At 37.1% G+C, this 26390-nt stretch overlaps 2 protein-coding genes across 17 annotated transcripts in view; one reads left to right on the top strand and one right to left on the bottom strand.

The window, feature by feature from the left end:
• The window catches only part of DNAJC24 (DnaJ heat shock protein family (Hsp40) member C24), a 76321-nt gene extending 56441 nt beyond the window's left edge, over positions 1-19880 (top strand). For 2 of the 3 annotated variants that reach the window (XM_070383612.1, XM_005890862.3), the window contains exons 3-5: positions 873-1011; positions 12298-12366; positions 19470-19880. In XM_070383612.1, the coding sequence (XP_070239713.1) occupies positions 873-1011; positions 12298-12366; positions 19470-19600 (339 nt within the window). In that variant the 3' untranslated portion in view covers positions 19601-19880. The remainder of the gene's footprint in view (positions 1-872; positions 1012-12297; positions 12367-19469) is intronic. The other variant, XM_070383611.1, reaches the window with a different exon arrangement.
• IMMP1L (inner mitochondrial membrane peptidase subunit 1) overlaps positions 12425-26390 on the bottom strand; it is a 478402-nt gene continuing 464436 nt past the window's right edge. For 8 of the 14 annotated variants that reach the window (XM_070383620.1, XM_070383616.1, XM_070383615.1 and 5 more), the window contains 3 exons: positions 22015-22125; positions 21120-21184; positions 13612-18861 (listed from right to left, as the gene is read on the bottom strand). In XM_070383620.1, the coding sequence (XP_070239721.1) occupies positions 18849-18861; positions 21120-21184; positions 22015-22125 (189 nt within the window). In that variant the 3' untranslated portion in view covers positions 13612-18848. Of the gene's footprint in view, positions 12660-13609; positions 18863-21018; positions 21185-22014; positions 22126-26390 lie in introns of those variants that run through there. The other 6 variants (XM_070383624.1, XM_070383625.1, XR_011467019.1 and 3 more) reach the window with 5 other exon arrangements.

The following is a 26390-nucleotide window of genomic DNA, read 5'->3' as shown; positions in this document are numbered from 1 at the left end:
GGCAAGAACACTGGAGTGGGTTGCCATTTCCTTCTCCAATGCATGAAAGTGAAAAGTGAAAGTGAGGTCGCTCAGTCGTGTCCGACTCCTAGCGACCCCATGGACTGAAGCCTCCCAGGCCCCTCCGTCCATGGGATTTTCCAGGCAAGAGTACTGGAGTGGGATGCCATTGCCTTCTCCGTTTGCTCTGCTAGTGAGGATCATCAGCAGTGTGGAGAAGTTCAGCATGAAAACAAAGTAAGAAAGATTTACTAATGAATTAATTTGTATTTAAATGTTTTGTTGAGTTCTTTAAAGTTGTTTCCTACAAATTTAGCCTAAAACAACCATTTTTCAAGAAAAATTTGTGTTTGGGGATTTATAACTTTAAAATCTTCAGGGCTGAACCAGAAGGTGAGAGGTGTTTTATTTTAAAAAGTATAATTGTGTGATTTCGAAAGAAAAGCTAGTAGTGCATGGAGATGATATTTCCAGCCAAGCACATTTTATGAGGAGAGCTTCATACACTGCAGAGTCTGCACTCTTCCTCTGTCATGTCCTGCTCGTCTGCATGTACCTATTTCTGTTTGTGTTAGTCATCCTCTCTAGGTAAATTGTCCATGAGACCAGTGATTCCATCAGCAAATTATCCAGAAAATGCTGTCTTTGCACGTTGTGACAGATCATGTCACCAGTGGATTTATAGCTGCTCCAGTGCTCTAATTAACCTGGCAGTTGTCTCCTGTGCCCAGCACTGTAGTCTCGTTGCTTGTTTTCATCTTCTCATTACCATCTCTCTTAAATACGGCTCAGATATAGATTTTTTTTTTTTTGGTAACCTACCTCCCCCCAACCCTCTCTACTCATCACCTGCCCTTATTTTTGATTGGCAGTATCATCCAGATAAACAGAGTGCAGATGCGCCAGCAGGATCAGTGGAGGAATGTATACAGAAGTTCATTGAAATCGATCAGGCATGGAAAATTCTAGGGAATGAAGAAACAAAAAAAGAGTATGACCTGCAGCGACATGGTAGGTACTTATGGTGAGGAGCCCAGCACACTGGCAACTCTGAAGTGCAGTCTGCAGCCACTCCTGGGGAGCCCATTCCAGCATTTACACCGTTATTATTCCTCCTTTCTCCTCCCCTCCATCATTGTTTCTAATTATGCCCTATTCTTAGCAGTGATTACTGTGTATCCATTGAGAAGTTAACAGAACTACTAGGATGTGGCTTCTTGTGAAGCTGTGAAAGCTACTTTTTATAACTAATGAAAAATGTTTAATTATACATTCCTAACGAATATGTTTTTTATGTTTAAAAACTTCCTTTTTATTAAATTTAATTATGTACTGATTAAAAATTTAATTGTACTTTTAGGATTATCTACTATATAAATGACAGTCTAAAGCAGAATACAAAGGATAACATCGTAAAGCACTCTTGGCTGTCTCTGAGCTTATATTAGGCTAGGTTTTTATGATTATCTCCTGTACAGATGATATTCCTTATAAGATTGCTATAAATGATATTTTAGGAATGTACATTTCCTAAGCAATTTTAAAAGTCATTTCTTTTGTGGGTTTTAGAAAATAGCTTCTTAAAACAGTGACAGGCTCTTGTGAGAAAGAAAGGGAGAAATGTAGGTCAGGTTTGTCACACATGGACTGCAGTTACACGAAGTGATAGGCTGTCTTTCAGCACTGGCCTTGGGATAGGAGTCCCCCAGCCTTCTCTCTGAAACCTTCAGTATGCACCCTACATGCTAATGGGAGGAGTCAATAATCAGCCACGGCCTGTGGGGAAAACACTCGGTTGCACTCTGCCATAGCGCGCCAGGCTCAGCATTGACTCAGATGTGTTGATAAAAGCTCATGTCTCTATACTCTATTTTATTGAATCTTCTCCCATGGTCTGCACGGGCACACCATCAAACTTAGCAGAATGATCATAAGGCTCCTATTACTAAGGTTATGAAAATTTGATTTGAAAAATAAGGCTTTATTCCCAAAACACAGCATTACAGGTTAAAGCCAACTTGTGATGCCTTTGTGTAAAGACTTCATGAGCAATTTGCTTACATACTGAAGTATTAGTTCTTAATAGTGACTTTCATAATACTAATCATCTCTCAAGATGATTAGTATTTACTTTTTAAAAAATGTTAAGAAACTGACAAAGGTACTTTTGCAGTGAATCTGGATTAATTTTCAAATATGCTTTGAATATTGGGTCCTCCTTCTATCTAATATATTTATGCACATCTTTCAAATGTTGTATTTCTTCTGTAAATGCTTGTACTTCTGGCAGAAGAAGGAATGTAGAAGTGGTTTCATCTGAGGGTGAATTCTACCCTCAGATACACCTTTTTGACCTGGTTCACATAGTAAAATGTCTGTGAAAGTGTTGAAATTAATAACCATGAGTGTGTAGTGTGTGAGAAGTTAACTATGTTTCTGAAGTGACCAAGTTCTGCTGGGGATGACAGTGTCTCATGATGCTTCGCACATGCTTATCAGTCTGTATTTTGGGGTGCTCATGTGCTTATGGTGAGGATGACCCACAAACCTGTATTGTAAGGCATGTAGGGTGTGCACTTGCTCTGCTGCTCTGTATGTTTGCTGCTCCACAGCTTGTTACTGTTAAGAACCTATCTGTGAAACTGACTAGAAACCTACTGTCTACAGAGGAAGAGCTAGGGAGAGATCAGAAATTAAAAAATATTCTCTTTTGCTCTAGGGCATAGGGTGGGGAAGACCAGAAATGGAGAGAAAAATGGAGCAGGGTTAAACATGAGCAGTAGAATTACATAAAGTAGGGTTTAAGAGATTTTGGAAGAACAAATAAGCAACATCCTCAAGTGTTTCTCCATTGCCTTTATGAAGTCTTTGGAAATGTGGATTTCTTTTGAGCTTTGAGTCCTGGGTTTGGAGGTTTTAATGGAAGCAACTCTAGCCTACTGTCTCATAGGAGATTCTTGTAAATCATTGATAAGGTCACAGCAAAATTCAGACAAACCAAATATAGTGAGATTGAGCTTGATTCAGATAAATAGGCAGCTCTTCTGGGAATTTATATGTATAATGTCTGTTTACTTGCAGCTGTTTCCGGTGGCTGAGCTATACTATGACAGCAGAAATACACATTTCCATGACATTTTAGTACCCCAGATCCAAGTACTAAATATTTCCTGTATTACCAAAGCCTCCTCATAGTGCAAATGCTTTGTTTCAGTTTTAAATTGAGATTGACTTGCTGTTTAGTTAAGTAATAGGCGTTCTTATCCAAATATAACTTGCTGTTTTTAAGCCTTTCCTACTAGAGCTGTTTTTAAAACTGCAAATAAGCCTCGTTTTGTGTTGTCATTTCTCTTCAACACCAACGTTAATTTCTCCTTCTTGACCCATGTTCAATAAATGGCTCCTCAAAAGAAGGAAATGCACTTGAACTTCTAACACTTAGGATTTAGATTTGGCAGAAGGAAAACCTTTGAGAGTGATAATTTGCTGAAGACCAGGATAACTTACCAAGAGAGAGAAAATTTGTTATAACCAGGTCAAAGCACTCTTTTCTTCTGGGTCACCCCCTGGGGACATGGAAATAGCTTTGTTATACAGGACTCTTTTTGGATGTAGTTCATTGTAGAACTTTCTTTTCATAGGGTGTGTTTTAAATATATTTGTTTCCTGCGCTCCACTAATATATAGTATAAAATAAATTTGACTTCTGTGTACCTGGGAAGGAGGCAGAGGTGTTATTGGCTGATTTTGAATACTTTCTTGGATTTCACAGCTCAAAGTTGGCGCTCTTTTGTAAGGAAAGCCTCATATATTACCTGCAACCATTTATTTCTGTAAAAGATCGTTTAAAGAGGCCCTTGGAATCCATATCTCTTTGCTTCACAAAAGAAATGATCAAAAGGAAAGCTCTGGGATAGATAACCTAAAGAAAATTACCTATATTTTTTCTCATATCATTTCCACTTCTATACTCTCGGTTGACATTTTAGGGCAGTGTTGGCCAGGCTGAAAAAAAGCAGACCTAAAAAAAAGATGAGTAATATTCAGTTCCCAGATATTACACATTTTGAAAGCAGTGTTAACTAGTGAATTTAATCAGTTAATTTCAGTTGGACGTATTTACCGTATTGTTTTTAATTATGCTTCCAAAGACTGCTTTCCACGCTCCCTTTGAAAGGCATGTAGTTATTCAAGGTTAGTCTTTGCACTCCCAGCAACCAGGTGAACACTTCAGAAAATCTCTTTGAGGATTTAGAAAATGTTCACGTGAAAATACCTGTTGAACAGATTTTTGCACCTCTATAATTCTTGTGAGGAATTTTCTTATATATTAAGCATATTTAAAAGCAGGTCAGAAGGGTATCATAGGAAAAGAGTAGGGATCATGATTCAGTAGCTTTGTAGTTTGAGTCACACATTCTGATGCCCCAGTGGCTCTTCTAGAGTGACACAGCTTATGCTTAGTTTACTTCACTATGATCTGAAGAGGAACAGACCTTCGTTCGGATGAAGTCAGTCAAATTAAATTATGTTATTAAAAAAAAGCGGATTGTGTCTGGAATCCTTGGTGGTATATTATTTTACATTAAGATGCATCTTGGTTCTCTGTTAGTGAATTATTTCGGTGATGTAGAGCCTTCACGCTACACAACCAGGCTCTGAAGGGGATTAAGCCAGACATTGTAAAGTTAGTGTCTTTATGTGAAGCTCATCAGCTATACTCTCCTTACCTAGGTAGAAAAAAATCATTTCTGGTATTACACAATTCACTTCATCTGTTTATTAGGATAAATATTTGAGAATAAATCTTGGACCAAATGAGGAACATACCTTAAAACCCTACCATCATCTGTGCACCAGAGAACTGAATCAACATGGAATTTCTTAAATTTAAAATAAGAATGCTCCCTGAAAATCAAGTTAACACTAAAGACTAATTAACTCCATAAGAAGGGAATTAATACTTTTAAATGTAGATAATGCGAATTTGGGTTCACTGTTTGGAATAATAACCTAAGGCCAGTAGATATTTGTATAAATTATTTGCTAAAACTGACCCTTATAAAACGCTTGTATTAGTTAGGTTCCACTTATGGCTATATCAGTATCTCCATTTGATTTTAGGAATTTGAAAATTGCTTATAAAAATGTGCTGCAGGTAAAACTTGAAGATAAGCATCAGCGCGCATGTTTTTTTTTTGGTGACTCTTTCTGGGAAAAGTAAGTATGTGAAATGATGCAGAAAATCCATCTAGACAGTTAGGGACTGGCATTTCTTCAGAGAGAGAAGATAATATAGATAAAACTTTCTGTGAGGGTCCCCTTGCTTCACCTTATTTGTGACAAGAAGGTGACCGTTCACATTGTTACTTTTATTTGAATACAAATAACTGTTTTTGTAATTTCTCAGTGATCTTGAATAAAAATTTGGCTACTTTCAAATAAAGCTATAGAAACCTCTGGGCAAGACTGTAGTTATACTCCTGTAATACTTGGACATAATCGGAAGTTCTAATTTAATAACAAGAAAATGTAGGGTTTTAGGAAGTTTGTTTCTCATCTTTAACCTCTTTCCCAATTTCTACTCGAGTAATTGACCCAAATGAAAACAACGGGTTCAAAACCGAGTCTGGGCCCGCCTTTCCTATTGCTTGTTTTCAACTCTCAGACTTGAAATCTTTGTTTCGGGTTACACTCTGATTACTTCTGGTTTGCTCAGTATATAACCAATGAGTTAAAAATGAAGGTTGGCATTTCTTCTTTAATGTGGGTTTTTTTTTTTTCCCCCTAAGTGATCTTTTTATCCTTATAGCTACCACAGCAATCCATGCCCAGATTATAACATACACTTAGGCTATTTCCACAGCTGCTAATTGGCTTTCTCCGAAAGTCATTTTCATTTTGATTGATTGAGGTTTCTTTATTCTCACTCTTGTTTAAGAACATATATAACTATACCCACTCCCTAACACAGCCTATTCACCTGGAATTTAAATGGGACAGAAGCTTTTAAGTTTGACCCTAGTTACTCTTTCCAACCTCATCACCAATCATAAACCTGATGTGAATCTTCTCCCCATCCATTTAGGGATTCCCAAACGTGTCTGCTTATGCTATTTGTAGTTTTACTCAGAACACCCTCCCCTTCTGTTGCTTCACAGCGTGTTCTTTGTTCAAGATAACAATTCTAGTCCTATCTCCACTCACACCGCCCCCCACCCCCATGAGAAGCCTTACCTGACTTGCTAATCTACTGTCATTATGTCTGACCTCTGAATTTAATCCACAAATTATTTTGATACCCCCCCATGGCGCCTATCTTTCAGTTCTGTTTGATGTTTTGGAAGGACTAAATAATAATTTGGACAATGTCTTTGATAATAATGGATCAATTCTAATGGTACTGACAGTAGTAAAGTACATACAGTTTCTTAATACTGTTACAAATCCAGACAAGGTCAAAAGTGGCTGCCATCCTACAATGTGGTACCCGAGGCTCCCCAAACCGCAACAGTTGAATCATTGTCCTATGCTCTGTTATAGACAGGTGAACACAAACACTGTGAGTTAATAATAAGTTAAAAGAGCTGCCATTTGTCAAGCACTGGAACTATGGCAATTGTCTTTTAATCGTTGCTTAACAACCTTGTAAGGAAGATATTAGTATCTGTTTTCCAGAGAAGGAGTCTGAGGCTCAGAGTTATTTGACAAAGGGCACATAACTAATAATTGATTGAGGGGAAACTCAAAGCCCTTCTCTGACTTTAATCACTGTGCTGGGTTGCCAAGTCTTGAATAGGTGTGTATAACCTACTGTTTTAGTTCCAAATAATTAGGAATGAGGCAATTTAAGGGTCAGAGTGAGAGGCCAGGCTTAATTCTGCTGCTGTGTTCTACTTTTCTGTAGTGAAACATGAAATTCAGTTTCCGGACTCATTTGGTACCTTTCATCAGCACAAGGTGTACGTTCAGCTTGTGAAAGCTCCGTAGCTCAAGTCCATAATTAAGGCCCAAGTTTGTAGTTTTTCATCAGCATCTAAAGCCTTGCAGTTGTGACTCTTTAATTTCATCTAAGAAAGAATTATAGAGCTTTATGATTTAATGAGCAGGTTTCAAGTTGAACATTGCTTGATTCTGAGTCTCTTACCAAGACAGACTGTTCCAAGAACAGTGACTGTTAAGGGCAAGAAACAGATTTTCTTCAGGTTATTTAATATATGAAAAATGATTTTTAAGTAAAATTATTTTTAAGAAGGAGGTGATTGTTTAAAATTATTTGGTTTTAAAACAGCAAGATACTGAGTTTAGATCTAACCTAAAGGAAAATACTGCTGTTTGCATTTACCACACTTGATGGCATCTGTCAGTTTGAAATAAACTTTTAAGTATTTTAAATGGCATAAAAATAAATACAGTAAACTAATTGCTAAATAAGAGTGTTCAGGGGACTTGCTCACTTGAGTAATACACAGCAGTCCCATACTTGAATAGTAGGGACAGAGTTACATTTAGACTGGATCTTTTGGTCAGTAGTGGGTTGAACGGTTGAATGAGATTGTTAGATATCTCATCCATAAAGTTAAATTCTTCTTCTTGGTAGCTTTTTGTTGCTGTTATTTATTTATTTTTACTTATTTATTTGAATTGTAGCTACAGTTAGAAAAGGTTTCCCGGGATTAGGAAGTGTAATTATCTAGGCAGCAAACAAAGAGCTGTTTTAGAAATTTTACTATCATTAGGAGGAAGTTTTAAAGGACTGGAATTCCATTGTCTTGTAAGAAGTAAGAAATATTTATTGATTCCCAAATGGAGCTGAAAAAAACCTTTCCTCTTTTAGAAAGTTGTGAATGACCCAGCGAGAGCTCTAGTAAGCTTTACTGAACCAAGCTGCTAATAGTTATTTAATGTTATTCTTCAGTGTGAAAGAATCTCCGTAGATTTTCCTTTTAATCTCTTTGAATTGCAGGCTCATAAACCTCTCTGATGAGTCCTGCCAGTGTTTTCTTAGATCCCACTGTTGAGACAATGGAGCCACAGAATTCTTTCACTTCTTGTTGTCAGACAAATCCAATAGAACACAAGGTCAGAAGGGCCTATACTTCTAAAGGTTGAAAGATTCTTTTTCAAGTAACCACATAAATTGATTTTATCATTACATTGGTAGGGAATCTCTATTTAATGATAGTGCTCTGTTTTCTACATGTAAGTAAATCTGGAAGTTGTTCTTGTCTCCATATTTGCCTGAGCTTTGTCAGCACAGTACTGGGTTTGACCAGACCTTAATGTTCCTGTATACCTTAGAAAAAGCTGAACCCATTCACTTCAAAACAATCTGGAATCACATAGTGTCGCTGGACTCAAGATGGAGTTCACCAAATGCCAGGCAATGTGTCTTCTTTCCAAAAGACTGTTTGTTATTTTGTTTTTTTAAGTTATTACCATATTGTAGCTAAGATTCCAGATTAAAATCTTGGATCTGTCTATTTAATTAAATCTCTAAGTCAGTTTCTGTTTTCTCAACATTTTTAGTAGTGTCTTATGAAGAACTTTGAGATAGGATTTACATTTTCAGATACATATTACAATATTTCATTGTAATGAGGAAAAATATTTATAATATGTAAAACTCAAAAGAAAACAAACATGTCTTTTGCAGATACAATGCATGATTAGTAGATAATAATCAAAGCTAATTACAGGGTTCCAGTGAGTTACTTTAAGGGCTAGGGAGGAATTACATTTTCTAATTATAACTACAATGGTGGACAAGCAGAGATCATTGTTTAAAAAGGAAAAAAAACACATTGATTTGTTTGTGCTCCTTCATTGTAATCCTAGTGTTGGGGGGGTACTGTTGCCCCATTCCCTGGACACCTGCCTCTTAACAAAAGATCGTGATCTCTCCCCTCCCCCCCATCCCCCCACTTAGATTCACCTTTTCCTTGTGTGTACCCCCTCTGCTCATTATACAGTTCTCCAGGGATCCAGTTTTCCTCTGACTTAATCACCCCCAACCTTTTTCAGAAGTTGTTAGATTATGGTCCTTTCAAAGGATACACAGTTTCTTATGGTGCTCTTTACTTCTTTCCCTTAATTTTTCTCTCCTTATTTCTGTTTTAAAATATAGCCATTAGAGTTCTAACACACTAAAGTTTATTGAAGTATATACATACATATACATACTGAGAAATGCACCAGTCCTAAGTGTACAGCTTGATGAATTTTCAAAGTAAACACATCCATCTAATAAACCAGCACCCCCAGAAGGCCCCTGTGATTCCTTCCAACCACTGCTCACTTTCTCACGCCCAACACCACAGGATAGTTTTGCCTGTAAAATTTTATATGATACAGAAATCAAACAGTTGCAGGTACCCTCTACTTTTCAAAAATTCGCTTTATGCCATTTTGCTTTCATGAGAGTAAACTTTCACTTAATGGAAATAAAGAGAATGTTCACTTTTATGAAAAAAGGTGAAAAATGAAAATAGTGTTCCACATTTGCTTTTCTGTGAGCCCCTTAGAGAGGTAGCATGCACCCTGAGCCCCGAGCAGCAGAGTGGCACCACCAAGCTGTTCCCCCCACCTCTTTGGGAACTGGTGTACATTCAGCACCAAGCCACCATAGCTTTGAACCGGATCTGTGAGCATCTGTGCTTTATCTGGAATTATTTTGTGCATCCATTAGGAAGATGTGTCTTGAGGTAATCGCTTCTTTGCTTTTCCCACCTTGGCTTACAAAAAAGCTTTCATGGGAACACACTACTTTGATTGCAGGGGAAGCCTGTGTTCTCCTTTGTCTCAGATACTGACCTTTCAAACCAGAATCCCCACAAAACTTGGTCTGTGCACACATAGTATTGAATCATCAGGTCGATATATAAATATTTAGATGGCCATAGAACAGGAGAATGTTTTAAAGACTCCTTTTAACTCTGACCTTGGGTAAAGTGCTAACCATTTTTGTGTTATATTTTCTTTCCCTTTACCATGAGATGTGGTCTAAACTGATATTTCGACTAGGTACTTAGCTAAAGTTCCTGTGCAGAAAGAATTTAAAAAATAATAAAAAAGCAAAAGCCACTTTTTTTGAGTAGGTGGAATAATAGAAAGGGTTCCCACATGAAATAGTAACTAAGTGATAATAACAGTGGCTTCCTTGTAGAGCAGCAGGAACAATACAAACCCGGCTTGCTCAACAGTTACATTTGCCACTTACGTCTCACTAATTATTTTAAAATAAAAATGGCATAATGAATACCTATGGGTGGATTGTCTTTTTGTACAATTAATGTATTACAGATGTCCAGGATAGGTTCGATTAAGGTTTATTCATCTTGTCATCACCTCTGGTCTGATTTCCTCTGATTTCAGCATTACTTAAAATATCTATCTGTTAAGATACCCTGAATATAGGCAACTTGATTGTAAATTATTTATACCTGTTTTCTCCTTAACCAAGCCCCATTAAGTACCAGTTACTCCCATTCTTCAGTTCTAAAACAGTGTTTCATTTCTGCATTCAAGTAAATTATCTTGGTCCTCCCGAGTAAGAAATTGAAACATGATAAAATCCGTGAGACTTTTAGGTAAAAATTTTCTCTTTAATTTAGAATACTGAATAACCTGTGGCCAAGTAAACTTATATAGAATGTGGAAATTAAATTGGTTTCTTCAGAAATGACCTTGCATACTGATACATAATACACTTTGGATAGGCTATTAAGTGGACACACAAAGATGGAAGAAACACCCCTTGGTCACTCTGCAGAAGTCTTTATCTTTGAGTTTTAGCACAGTTTAATAGAGTGTTGGTAACCAATAAACATGAAGTGATATAAAATTTGACATACCTTAATAGAAAACCGTGGTGAGTTCAAAATATTGTAAGATCTTTTCATCTATTTTAAAATTGTGTAACTCACCAATAAATTTTGAACAGGCAGTTATTAAATATAATTAAGTTGCAGGCATTCACATAACGGAACAAAAGGAAGCACTCTCAGCACGTGAACAAGAGACTAGTGAGACAGCTAAAGACGTTTTCATTGGGATGGAGGGGTGGACTTCAGTGGTTTCTTTTAGGCATTGACTTCTAGAAGAACAGTACAAGCATACAGGAAGTACAACATGCCTTTAAAAACAAAGACAAGTTCTTCTCATCTGTAGTTGTTTTCTTTGTCCTAAAGTACACTTGTTTTAAGCAAGAGTGCATGCTTATACTACCTAGACCGTCCCTACTAAATTCCTACGAAGGTGGAATCCCAGGTTTCTTTGGACTTTCCATCTGCAGGGAAAACTTTGGCCCAGGAAACAGCAACGGAACATCAACACAGAAAGGTTGTGTTGCATGGTTATTGACATATTTTAAAATAATTTTTCTTGTAAGTTACCTGTCACTGTCTTGTGAGCAAATAAAAATCAGATGACCAATAGCCACTTACATTTGATTAGAACCTTATTCTTTAAAACACTTTTAGCCTGATCTCAGTTGATTGAAAGGCATAATAAAAATATGTTTGACATAACAAAATTCCATAGACCAGGTGGCTTAAACAACAGAAATTTGTTTCTCACAGTTCTGGAGGCAGAAAAGTCCAAGATTGAGGTTCCAGTTGATAAGGATCTTGGTCAGGTCTCTTTCTGGCTGGCAGAGGATCACTTTCTTGCTGTGTCTTCAGGATGCTTTCCTTTGGGAGTGGAGAAAGACCTCTCTCTTCCTTCTCTTGTAAGGCCATCAGTTCTATCAGATTAGGACCTTAGTCTTCTGACCTCATTTCACCTTAATTATCTCCTAAAGGCCTTATTTCCAAATATGGTGATGTTGGAAATTGGGGTTTCAACATAAGAATTTGGGGGATGGGACATAATTCAATTCAGACTGACCCTTATAAAGAAGATGAGAGATAATCTGAAATACTTAAGGTTTGACAACTAGTAAAATATTATAACCAAGGTTCAAATAATTTTTACCTGACTCCACACTGTCCTCCTTGGTCACACAGATAGTTTATCTGAAAATTTCCCCCTACAAAATGCAGTTCATTAGTTGATTGCAGAGTCATCAAAACCAACTTCATGGTTTTACTTATTGCATACTTGTAAAAAATGGCATTTTTAAGATGTTCTGGATTTTTTTTGTCAGCTGAAGTCAGGCAGCTTTAAAATTGCTATCAAAAGTAGTAAGCTAAGTTTTAAAATTAGAATTGTAGTGACCAGGCTGGAGTTGCCTGCTTAGCATTCTTCATGGTTATAATTTAAATATCAAAAGAAAGTATCTCATTCTATATTTTACAGAAGATGATCTAAGAAATATGGGACCAGTAGATGCTCGAATATATCTTGAAGAAATGTCTTGGAATGAAGGTTGGAATTATTTTTTTCTCTTGATTACAATCAGGAAAAATATTAGGGACTTTGAGGAAAAAAAAAAAAAAAACCACAGGATGTTTAGAAATCTTAAAAAGAAATAACAGCTTGGCTTTTTACATATATGTGGTTGTTTTTGTTTGGAATATTTTCATTCTAAACTTCAATTATTGGTGTCCCCCTATGTGACTCATTCCCAGTTATTTTTCTGTCCTAATTAGATGTTAGGTACTTAAGGTTTCATGTGGATTCCTTTTTTAAACTACTTTGATTTTTGGTTTATTCTTCACCTGTATAAGAAGGAAAATAAAGTCAAAGAGGTAATTTCTTCCATCCTATGTTGACAGTTGAGATGAATTTCTGTTAGAATATATGTAGAAGGGGAAAAAGTGGTAGCAGTGACAGATTTTATTTTATTGGGCTCCAAAATCACTGCAGATGGTGACTGCAGCCATGAAATTAAAAGACACTTGCTCCTTAGAAGGAAAACTATGACAAACCTATACAGTATATTAAAAAGCAAAGACTTCACTTTGCCGACAAAGGTCTGTATAGTCAAAGTTATGGTTTTCCCTGTAGTCATGTAGATACCAGAGTTGAACCAATAAGAAGGCCGAGTGCCGAAGAATTGGTGCTTTTGAATTAGAAGACTCTTGAAAGTCCCTTGGACGGCAAGGAGATCAAACCAAGGACTGATACTAAAGCTCTAAGTGGCCACCTGATGTGAAGAGCCAGCTCATTGGAAAAGACCCTGATGCTGGGAAAGATTAAAGGCAAAGGAGAAGGAAGCAGCAGAGGAGGAGATGGTTAGAGAGCATCACCGACCCAATGGACATGAATTTGAGCAAACTCTAAGAGACAGCAGAGGACAAGAGCCTGCCATGCTGCAGTCTGTGAGCTTGCAACTTAGTGCAAGCAGATGCAACTTAGTGAATGAACAACACAAATGTTTATTTTTGTTTCTTTATATGGAATCATAAATTGTCAGAGCAGGAATTTTGGAGCTTTATGTTTATCCTTCCTTTTTGATTATGTCTTAGGTGGAAAAGAAATATCTGCCACTCTTTTTTACCAACCACGAGTCATGTCTTTTTCTCCTTTCCCATTAATAGAGTTCAAAAACTTAAATCTAACTTAATTTTTCATTCTTTGACTAGTTCTGTGAATTGCTCTGGTGAAATTTTATTCAGTTCCCTTTTTTACAAGTGGAAGCCATGAATACCACACTTCCATGTTTCTCTGGACAAATGAAGAAATCTTACTGTTTTCTAGAATTTGTGTGCATTTGTGTGTGCTCAGTCACTCAGTCACGTCCCAACTCTTGGCAGCCCCATAGACTGTAGCACACGAGGCTCTTCTGTCCATGCGATTTTCCAGGCAAGAATACTGGAGTGGGTTGCCGTTTTCTCCTAGAGGGAATATTCCTGACCCAGCAATCAAACCTGCGTCTCCCACATTGGCAGGTGGATTCTTTACCACTGAGCCACCTGGGAAGCCCCTCTAAACATATATATTCATATACTCTTAATCCTATAACTTTACTATTCACCCTGGAGTACAAATTCCTAGGAATCTATAAAAATGTATTAGTAAGTGTAGATAAGTAGAAGATAAACAGCCTGTCCTTTCCAAAACCTAGTTTACTGGAATATTTTTTAATGGCAAATTCTCAACTTGGTGCTCTCAGGAAGTTGCGTCTCAAGCTGTGTTGACCTAGGAGGGGAATCACGTTTTTGTTTATGAGCCACTGTGCCTCAGCTGCCAGTGTAAATCCTGAGTAGAGATTCTTACTTGCAGTGAGTATTGGAAGACTTGAGGTTTTGCGTAACAGGGCTCCCAGGGTTTATGATAGTTTCATCAGAGTAAAACAGGAAGAGCCGCTGGGCTGTGAAAATAAAATATCCCAGTGACACTGGTTTCACTGCTGGTGTGTGAAAGGGATAGACTACATGTTATTTATCAGGGAGATCTTCCCAGCTAAACAGTATTTTTTGAAGATACAGTATTACTAGTTTATCAATCTGTGTATGTGTTTAATCTCTTATTGAACAAATTAGTTTTTGTTGTATTTCATGTGACTAGTATGTTTTATTTACTAATAAATCCTGATAATATGAAAATAGTGAAAACTGGTTTTTTAAATTTTTACTTCAGTAACATTTTAAAATCTAATTTAAATTTTTATTTTAAATTAAGGCTATGGATTAGTGTTGTTCAAGCATCTGTTCAGTCAGCAAATATATGGTTTTAATAACAAGTGAAAATGCCAAGATATTGAAGGACATGTACAACATGAAATCATTAAGAATTATCTTAAATCTTGCTGTCTTTGGGACTCCATAAAGTACAGTACATTCCCTGGCAGTGAAGAACATAGAAGCATCCCAGCTACAGCCAATGGAATCAGTTGGAAGCAGCTACAGTTAATCTTAAAAGCATAGACTGTTCTTAGATACTTATTTACATTAAGGTTTTTTTAAATCATTGTAAAGATAGAAATAATCCTTATCCTTATGAGAGAAAATACTGAGCAAGAGCTGCATGAAGATATTATTTTTGCAGGAATATTTAAAAACTGGTCATGTGAGTTTTGCAATTGAATTTGTGATTTTGAATTGTTATTTGCAATTACAAAGAGCAGTCTTGGCAGATGAAGTTAAATAGAAAGTGAGATCAACTGAAGTAGGAAACAATCAGTTGATGATGTGCCTTCATGGTTGTTTTCAGAATAACCTTGGAAGGTAAAGATCCAGAACAGGAGAAAAGTGGATGAAATCCTACATGATAAACATAGCCAAACTATTAACTTCTTGGTCTAAGAAGGACCAAGTAGGAAATGATGCATTTTATTATGCTTAAAATTGAGGCAAACCTGAAGAACTTGAGAGAATGAAGTTAGCCATTGCCTTTACACTAAGTGTTATAAACTCGTATGTTTTGTCTTCATTCAGTATATTTAAAATTATGATTTCTGTGAAGATAACACTTTGTTAAGTGATAGTAGAATAATTTAAGAAGAAAGTTAACAAGATGTAAGTTAACATTTGGAATCACTGATGAAAAAACTCCACAGTAGCCCATGGTGGTCTCTGCATCATTTACTAAGCACAAGTCACCTCACAGTGTTTCTCAGTGTTCAGTGAGGTGGTAAAAAAACAAGAGGGAGATTTAAGAAAAGCAATGATTAGAATATGCTTATTTTTAGACAAAAAAAAAAAATCACTTTGGAATCATGCTGTATTACACAATATGTTAGCTCAGATTAGGGAGGGATGTTAGCATTTTAAAATTCAAGATTAAATTATTTTTCTTTACAGATTAAAAAAACATTTTTTATTTTTCTTTACAGATAAAAAAAAACATGGTGGTGAAAAATAAAAAGCAGCATTGTGAATTAATGTTTCCTTCCTTTCCTTTCCTAGTAGCTCAGCTGGTAAAGAATCCACCTGTAATGAGTTCCCAGTTCAATTCCTGGGTTGAGAAGATCCCCTGCAGAAGGAATAGGCTATCCAACCAGTATTCTTGGGCTTCCTTGGTGGCTCAGATGGTAAAGAGTCATCCTGCAATGCAGGAGACCTGGGTTCAATCCCTCGGTTGGGAAGATCCCCTGAGGAGGGCATGGCAACCCACTCCAGTATTTCTGACTAGAGAATCTCCATGGACACAGGAACCTGGCGGGCTGCAGTCCATGAGGTTGCAGAGTTAGACATGACTGAGCGATTAAGCACAGCACAGCATAGAAAAGTCTTAGAAAAATCTAAGCTTCTCTCCTCTATAATGGGCTTCCCTGGTGGCTCAGTGGTAAAGAATCTGCCTGCAATTCAGGAGACCCGGGTTCGATCCATGGGTCGGGAAGATCCCCTGGAGGAGGAAATGGTAACCCACTTTAGTATTCTTGCCTGAAAAATCCCATGGACAGAGGAGCCTGGTGAGCTGTAGTCCATGGGGTCGCAGAGTCAGACCACGACTGAGTGACTAACGTTTACTGATAAAAGAAACATGTAGAGTTGGCTTTTTTAGTTGATTGTCTTCCTAAGACCAAACTTGGTTAGAGAATAAATACAAAGCAGCTGATTTTCTTTTTTTTTCTTTTCATGGCATATGATGAGATCTGATGTTAAAAAACAAAGTTATGGGATTGAATGAAGATATTTGGTTCCAAATAGGAAAAGGAGTACATCAACGCTGTATATTGTCACCCTGCTTATTTAACTTATATATAGAGTACATCATGAGAAATGCTGGGCTGGAGGAAGCACAAGCTGGAATCAAGATTGCCAGGAGAAACATCAATAACGTAGGATATGCAGATGACATCACCCTTATGGCAGAAAGTGAAGAACTAAAGAGCCTCTTGAAAGTGAAAGAGGAGAATGAAAAAGTTGGCTTAAAGCTCAACATTCAGAAAACAAAGATCATAGCATCTGATCCCATCACTTCATGGGAAATAGATGGGAAACAGTGGCTGACTTTATTTTTGGGGGCTCCAAAAAATCACTATCACTGCAGATGGTGATTGCAGCCATGAAATTAAAAGACACTTACTCCTTGGAAGGAAAGTTTTGACCAACCTAGACAGCATATTAAAAAGCAGAGACATTACTTTGTCAACAAAGGTCCGTCTAGTCAAGGCTATGGTTTTTCCAGTGGTCATGTATGGATGTGGGAGTTGGACTATAAAGAAAGCTGAGCACCGAAGAATTGATACTTCTGAACTGTGGTGTTGGAGAGGACTCTTGTGAGTCCCTTGGACTGCAAGGAGATCCAACCAGTCCATCCTAAAGGAGATCAGTCCTGGGTGTTCTTTGGAAGGACTGATGTTGAAGCTGAAACTCCAATACTTTGGCCACATGATGTGAAGAGCTGACTCATTGGAAAAGACCCTGATGCTTGCAAAGATTGAGGGCAGGAGAAAGCGATGACAGAGGATGAGGTGGTTGGATGGCATCACCGACTCAATGGACATGGGTTTTGGTAGACTCTGGGAGTTGGTGATGGACAGGGAGGCCTGGTGTGCTGCAGTTCATGGGGTCACAAAGAGTCAGACACAACTGAGCAACTGAACTGAACTGAAGATATTTGATTATAAGTATCTTTAGAGATTTAGTTCATTTATCCCTAATTTTTTCATGATGCTAGTAAAATAATATGATCAGTAATTATTCTTCAGTGACAGTAAAATGAAATAACCAGTGGATCAGAGATCTTTCAGGTAAAAGAAAAACGTATTTCAACTTACCAGAAGATGAGAGACTTATAAAATTTCCACCATGAGTAGGCAAAATGTTGCACCATATTGCCTCCTTTGGGCATCTCACTTCAGTGATTGTCCTTTTGGTTCTTTCATCCTTTGTAAACACCAAACAGCACACACACGTAGCCCCCACTGAAAGAACGCCATAGTGTTTGTTTATATATTAGGTTGGTGCAAACGTAATTATAGTTTCAGGCCATGAAATTTAAATCATTATAACCAGGCTAAAATACATCTTTATTAATCAAAATAGGAACCATTACAGTCAACACATTTTTTGCCAATGAGAAATGCTTGTTTATTCCCATAGCATAAAAATCCATGCTTCAGGATTCAGCAAACTCTTGGAAAGCGTTTTCTGCATCCGCTGGTTATGGAAGCATTTTCCCTGCAAACAGTTGTCGAGATCCTTGAAGTGGTGGTTGGTTGGCAAGAGGTCAGGTGAATGTGGTGGATGAGGCATAACTTCGTAGCCAGTTCGTCCAACTTGTGAAAAGCTGAATGTGAGGTGGTGCCGTCGGGTGGTTGTGTGTAGAGAACTGGGCCCACTCTGCTCACCAATGCTGGCTGCAAGTGCTGCAGTTTTCAGTGCATCTGATTTGCTGAGCGTACTTCTCAGATGTAATGCTTCTGCTAGGATTCAGAAAGCTGCAGTCAGACTGGCAGCAGACCACCAAACGGTGACAAAGGACCTTTTTTTTTTTTTGGTGCAAGTTTGGCTTTGGAAAGTACTTTGGAGCTGCTTCTTGGTCCAGCCACTGAGCTGGTTATCACTGGTTGTTGTATAAAATCCACCGTTCATCTCACATCACAATCTGATCAAGAAATGGTTCACTGTTGTTGTGTAGAATAAAAGGTGACACTTCAAAATGACAATTTTTTTTTTACATGCAATGAGGCATCCACTTATCAAGCTTTTTCACCTTTCCAATTCGCTTCAAATGCTGAATGACTGTAGAATGGTCAGCGTTGAGTTCTTCAGCAACTTCTCCTGTAGTTGTAAGAGGATCAACTTCGATGACGGCTCTCAATTGGTAATTGTCAACTTCTGAGGCCAGTCACCACACTCACCTTCAAGGCTCTCATTTCCTTTGAAAAACGTCTGGAACCACCACTGCACTGTACATTTGTTAGCACTTCCTGCGCCAGATGTGTTGCTGATGTTGCGAGTTGTCTCCACTGCTTTACGACTCATTTTGAACTCAAATTTCCTTCTTGTTTAACATCATTTCCCTAGTCTAAAATAAATATAAACAGCAAATAATTATTCATTAGCAAAAAAACATAAAAGTGAGAAATGTGCATTAAAATGATGACCACATTTAGAATGTATTCCAATATCAACCTTGCACCAACCTAATATTTTAATCAGAATTCCTCAAATAGTGTGATACCAGAAGAGACAGCAATCTGCTGAATTCAGCAGTTTTTTCTGAAATGATATACTGCAGGCAAAGGGATGCTCCTTGACAATAAGACAAGTAGGGCTATTTCTTTTTCCTGCACAGTAATACTTTAGAAAAACACAGTGCAGAAGAATATAAAATTTATATGAATCTTAAAGAAACATAAGACTTCAAATAAATTTCACTGATCACTTCTGAGCATCTCCTCTCCCCCAGGAGACTTTTGGCCTAGTGTTTCATAGTTTCCATCCTTCTCCTCCACAGATAATGACCTTTTAGTAACTAATTTTTAGAAACACTGCCCATATACATTTTTTCATTTATATATATTTTATATTGACAGGTCTTTTATTTTGCATTTTTGTGAAATAGTTGCACTTTTTAAAAAGGTTGTTAATTTACATGTATTTACATGTAAGTGTTTTTTATTTTCTTTGCAGATGATCATTCCTTTTCTCTGAGCTGTCGATGTGGTGGAAAATACAGTGTTTCAAAGGATGAAGCAGAAGAAGTTACACTGATTTCTTGTGATACATGTTCACTAATTATCGAACTCCTTCATTATTGCTGACATTGTTCACTAAGTGGAATTCTTTAGTGTATTCAGACACATGGAGGAGAGGCCACTCCACCCTGTCCATTCAAGCAAATGTATAAAGCTGATAAAAAAAAAGGATTTCTTTTTTTTGTCAGCTCTATTTTTGCAGAGAAAAGATAAGACTGTCAAGCAGAGGCTACCTGGATTAAGAGAAAATTAATTTCATCATTCATATGTATTTATATTTATAGATCACAAGAAAGGGGTCTTGAATTTAAATTTATATTAAATAAATTCCCACCTGAAAACTTTATTATTGGTTCATTTTCCTATTGGTACAAAGTACAAATTTTCCTTTCTTCGTGTATGTATGTCTCTTTTAATGGGTCATGCTGCTGCTGATGCTAAGTCACTTCAGTCGTGTCTGACTCTGTGCAACCCCATAGATGGCAGCCTACAAGGCTCCTCCGTCCCTGGGATTCTCCAGGCAAGAACACTGGAGTGGGTTGCCATTTCCTTCTCCAATGCATGAAAGGGAAAAGTCAAAGTGAAGTCGCTCAGTCGTGTCCGACTCTTTGTGACCCCATGGACTACAGCCTACCAGGCTCCTCCATCCATGGGATTTTCCAGGCAAGAGTACTGGAGTGGGGTGCCAGTGCCTTCTCTGTTTAATGGGTCATAGAATCATCATATTCTTTTGTAGTTGCTATGTTTTTGAAGTAACTTGATATATCTAGCTGCTAAAGTAATACACCTTTTACACAACTCTCTCAAATCTCAGGTCATTAGATTAGAATCTTTGTGAATAACATGTAAGCCTAGCTTCCCCATGATGAAAGTTGAATATGGATATTCATTAGGTTATCTCAAAGTTAATAAAGTGAAATGGCAACTGTAGAAAGAAGGATAGCCCTGGAGTCAGAAAACATGGCTATTGTGTGGCTGGTATGATGAAATGGACTTTTTAAGTGTGTTCTTATTGATTATAGCTAACTATAAAGACTTTGATTTTCTATATATTTACTATTCTATGCACAGAGTAAGTCAGAACTCATTTAAAAAAATTTTTAAGAAATCTTTTATGGGATCACTGAAACTTTCTCCCTTAATTTCAAATGACTGAGCCAAGCATATGACTTAGCAGCTTTTTATTAGGTTAAACTCTTGGTATTTATTATTGGTTTGGACTTAATAAGACTAGCTACTACTCTACTTTGTTAATGTAGCTAAAGTATTGAGGCATATTCAAGAGGAGTAAATTATTTTCATTATACCTATACAACCAAAAATTTGAAAGTGAGGTTGTTCTAGGTTTTCCCTAAAAATACTTTTATATCTAAATTTAGATGACTTATTTTGGATTATATTTTTATCCATATATTTTGAACAAATATAGCTTCCAGAGTGTGTGGTGCTTATTCTTTATATTTAACAATTAAAAATAACTAAAATTGAATAACAAATAGTTTATTAGTAAGTACATGGTTTTAGTGACAGTAAACTCATTTGAACAGAAGACAATAATCAAATCAAAAGAATAAATGTTTGCTACTCATCAGAGAATCTGTGACCATTAGGGCTGTCACGTAGAAATCCAAAATCATTCAGAGGCCAAATCTGTAAAATCAAATGTGATTAAAGACAATAAAGCAATGTTATTAGCATCATCATATTTCCCTTGTCATCCCTTTCTCCTTATTCTACAATCAAGAACAAATTTTCCACATCAAAATAACACTGTAGAAAGTAAATCTGTATTTGTGTACATACTTAAAATCTAAAATGTGCAACATTCAAACATTATATAAGAAATAAGATGTTTATGTGTGTATATTTTCTTTCACGACTGTCAAAATTAACTGTAAGCCTAAGCACTTGAGTATAACATCTGCTTAAGTGTAAAAAATCCTGTAATTATCCAACAGCACCAAGTACTCATGTCTGTTTTTCTCCTTACTGCCTGTGACAAAATGGAAAGGCCAACAACAACAATCTTTACTCTGACTCAGTGATTTACTACAGTGATGCACATGACTCTTAGTAACTTACTAACAACTTACTAACAACTGGAACATCCCTGCATTCCAGCTAGCTGGACTCTAGACTGCTCTTCTGCAAATGCATATTAATATGTGCCCTGGGTATGAATATGATTAGAAAAGTTGTATGAGAGAAAATTAAAATTTGGAAAGTTAAAAGCTTCTTATGCTACCACTAAAGTAATTTGAACTTTGTTATTCAAACAAAAATATTCTCAATTTTTTGTGCTAATGGGGGAGTGGTAATGTTTATTATAGCTATTATGGTTAACATGTTCCTAAGGTGTAGCCATTGTAACAGCCTAAAGATTTCAAAGATCATTTGAAAGAAACTGGTTTTCTTTTCTTGTTTTTTTTTTTCCCCAGCTCAGAAAAGAAGCCTGCATCTTAAGCAGAAAACAGTAGTACCTTAAGGAAGATTCGTCCTCGTATTAGTCCATATGGAACAGGTCCATAGTACCTGGAATCTGTAGAATTCTGTAGATTATCACCTTCTAACCAGACATGACCCTTTGGCACCTAGAATTAGAGAAGAAAGCACCCCCTTTCAAAACAAATATGGATACTATGAATAAAAAAATTATGTCTTTTGGAGGTAGCAAGGAATGTCCTAAAGTTCTTTTGTAAAATACAGTCAGACCCTATGGTTTGCATTTTTGCTATTATCTCTGTCAAAATAAAATAAATTTTACTAAATATTAGTAAGGAGTATTAATATTTCAACTTTTAAAAAGACCTATCTCTTTTGCCACATGGTTCCCAAACATTAATTTGTTATACAAACCCCAAACTGAGGTTATGAGAGATCAAAACAGTGTGACAGGGTCATTAATTTAATAGACTTCAAAAGAGGTCATTAGGATGCTGACTGAAAATGTGCCCCCCTGTCTCAATAACAGCATAAGCAGGGCAGCCACTCACTTAGCAACATCCTGGGGCCAATACCAAGGCCAGACCTATTAGAATGTTCATGATGAAGTAAGTGGTAATTGATTGTGACATCAATTACAAATAATCTCATCATTTTATTGGAGTGGGCTTGTCAGAATTCTAATTAAGATCCTTGTTCTGCCTTTGTACAGGCCATATCTTCAATGTATTATATACTTCAATAATGACCATCAAGAACTAGAAGGACCTATTATAAAATCATCAGTTGTGAAATTAATGATGGTGACCCTCTACTAAATGAAAAGATCTTATATATGTCCTGTGTATTAACTGGTAAATAACATAAATTTAAATTTTTACTCAATGACAATCATAAGCATATTTAGAACATGTTACTGTAAAAAGTGCTCTGTGATATGAGACATTTGTCTATTAATGTCTGTTCAATATAAACTTTAAAAATTACTCTCCACCAATTGTTTTTAAAATTGTATTTTAAAGTTTCTTTTTTTTACAGTTTTTGTTACCCAAGAAAGCTGAATTACTGACTAGCCAAAACGATCTATTGGGAAGGAATTAATTTTCACTATTCTTTTGACTGGTTATTACCTGGGAACCTTATGTGAAGAAAAATAGTCCTATTAGGTTTAGTAAGAAATGACCGATTTTTTAAATGTCACAATTTGTTTTTTTAAAGACCATCTTTTAGAGCAGTTTTAGGTTCACAGCATGAGAGAAAGGTACGGAGATTTCCCGTATGCCTCCCACCCCCCACATGCGTGGCCTCCCTATTACTGCCATCCCCCACTAGAGTGGCATGTTTGTTACACCTGGTGAACTCACACTACCATCATAATCACCCAAAGTCCCACAGTTTACTTAGGGTTCACTCTTCGTGGTGTACATTCTGTGAATTTGGATGAGTGTACAACATGGATCCTCTACCACAGTATTATACAGGATATTTTCACTGTCCCCCAAATCCTTTGTGATCTGCCTATTTCATTTCTCCCCTCACCTCCACTGCCATCACCTCTGAATTTTAACTTTTGGAAAAATTAATTTGTACAAGCATGTAAAATATGAAGTACACTTTACATCAGATATAATTTTGGAATGTCTTTATGTAGAAATATTAGCCCAAAATGAATCAAGCTAAATATTTTCATTTAGATACACTTAAGTGTCAAATCTATTTGAAGAGAAAGAATAAAAGTATTTTGAAAGAATATCAGATATGGTAAGATCATTAACTCCTACTGGTAGAACTACTATAGGTTCTAGGGACAATAGCATAGTTAGTTCATACCTATATAATAAGTTGATTTATATGCTGTGAAGCATAAGGCTGCTCAAATAGAAAAATGAGTACATCTCAGGTCACAGATGAAAACAACAAAATAGTATATCTGGAAATAGTATATGTGGGCTTCCCAGGTAGCTCAAATGGTAAAGAGTCTGCCTGCAATGCGGGAGACCAGAGTTCGATCCCTGGGATAGCCAGGGAAGATCCCCTGGAGAAGGGCATGGCAACCCATTCCAGTACTCTTGCCTGGAGAATTCCACGGACAGAGGGCCTGGCGGGCTGTATAGTCCATGGGGTCTCACAGGGTCAGACATGACTGAAGTGACTAAGCAGCAGCAGCATAAAGTACACAAATCAAGGGAGCAGCCTCATCACTGATGGTACCTTTAATAAGAGCTTCTCTATAAACTCCCTGGTGGCTCAAAGGTTAAAGCATCTGCCTGCAATGCGGGAGACCTGGGTTCGATCCCTGGGTCGGGAAGATCCCCTGGAGAAGGAAATGGCAACCCACTCCAGTATTCCTGCCTGGAGAATCCCATGGACGCAGGAGCCTGGTGAGCTACAGTCCACAGGGTTGCAAAGAGTCGGACATGACTGAGCGACTTCACTCACTCACTCACTCACTCACTCTCTATAAACAGGAAAACCTTCAAGTTTGAGTCTTAAAATCAGTCACCTTTGCTGACCTACCCCTCTATCAATTACTCACTCACTATCAATTCATTATGTTTGAAATTACTTTTGGAACACATACTGATTTTTGATATGGGGTAAGGGTGTACACTTTAAAATCAATTTTATAGACATATACTTTACAGTAAAATGGACTCATTTTAAGTTTTGACAAATGTGCACTCCTGTGTAATTACTTACCACAATCAAGATGTAGAACATTACTATCATGCCAAGTTCCCTCCTTTCCAGTCAACCTCCCACCCCTATACTTGGTACTAGGCAACCAGTGATCTGTCTCCTGTTACTAGAGCCTAGTTTAACTTGTTCCTAAATCTCATATAAAGGAGACTGCATGGTACATACTATTTTGTGTCTGGCTTTTGCTGAGCAGTTTTTAAATGATTAATACCTGTTACATGTATCAGTCTTGCATTTCTTTTTACTGCTGAGTATTGTTGTTTAGTCGCTAAGTTGTGTCCGACTCTGTGACCCGATGTACTGTAGCTTGTGAGGCTCCTCTGTCCAGGCAAGAATACTGGAGTGGGTTGCCATTTCCTTCTCCAGGGATCTGGGGGGTCAAACCCGTGTCTCCTGCCCAAGCAGGTGAATTCTTAACCACTGAGCCACCCGTGAAGCCCTTCTGAGAATATCCCATTGTAAATCACAGTATTTTTTCCCATGAACCTGTTGATGGATATTTGAGTAACCTGCAATTTTTGGCTATTACAAATAAAGCGCTGTGAACACTGATGTATACACATCTATTTTTTTCCAGTAAATACGTAAGGGTGGAATTTCTGGGTCGTAAGTGTATGTTTAACCTTAAACTTTTCTAAAATAATACCATTTCACATTCCCAGCACCAGTGTATGTGTGTTTCTGTTGCTTTATAACCTTGGTATTTTCAGTTTTTAAAAGTTTTGCCTGTCTAGTAGGCTATTTTGTTATCACACTGTGGTTTTCACTTGCATTTCTCTTAAGTATGTTTCCTAGTACCTATTAGTATATCTTTTGTGAAATGTCTACTGAAAAATATTTTGCTCATTTTAAAAATGAATTCTTGTTCTTCATTTAAGAGGTCTTTTTTATATACCTCGAGTACAAGTCTTTTGACAGGTATTGCAAATATTTCTTCACAGTCTAGGATCTTTATCTTTTCTTTTGCATTTTTCAACCTGCTGTAAAGACCATATAAATTACACTCTTAAAATTTCACTTGGTTCTTTCTTCTATTTAGCACTTCTTCCCTTCTTATATTTACCCTCTAGATCCTTGAAAGTATTTATAATTAATGTTTTAGAGCAGGTGTCCCGAAGTTTCTAGGATCTAATGCCTAAGGATCTGAGGTGGAGCTGATATAATAATAATAATAATAGAAATAAAGGGCACAATAAATGTGTTTGAATCATCCTGAAACCATCCCCTGCGATCAGTGGAAAAATTGTCTTCCAGGAAACTGATCCCTGGTGCTAAAGAAACTGGGGACCACTGTTTAATAGCACATGACTATTACTTCTGTCATTTATCTCTGTCATTTCTGGATCTATTTTTCTTCTGTCATGGGTTTCATTTTCCCACTTCTTTACATATCTGTGACTGAGCTGAACACTCATTTGTTGAGCGGATTTTGTTTTAAGACAGCGTTGAATGTTGAGGAGGTCTGTTTGGTTTTTAGAAGGCAGTTAAGTTTGTGAATCAGCTTATTCCTTTCAAGCCTTGTTTTTAAGTTGGGTCTCATACTGACTATTCCAAGGGCTAGTCTAGCCCACTCCTAAGGCATGATATTCCACGGTCTCTTCTGCATACTCTGGATATTCAGTGAGATCCTTCCCCTGTGGCTGGTAAAAACTCCAATGGCTCTCAGCCCTGTGTGACCTCTGGAAATTGCTAGGCTGATCCCCACTAGTTGTTC

The sequence above is a fragment of the Bos mutus genome, chromosome 15, assembly GCF_027580195.1.
Source record: "Bos mutus isolate GX-2022 chromosome 15, NWIPB_WYAK_1.1, whole genome shotgun sequence".
Lineage (NCBI taxonomy): Eukaryota > Metazoa > Chordata > Mammalia > Artiodactyla > Bovidae > Bos > Bos mutus.
The sequence above is the reverse complement of the archived record's forward strand: the minus strand, read 5'-3'. Positions and strand labels throughout refer to the sequence as shown.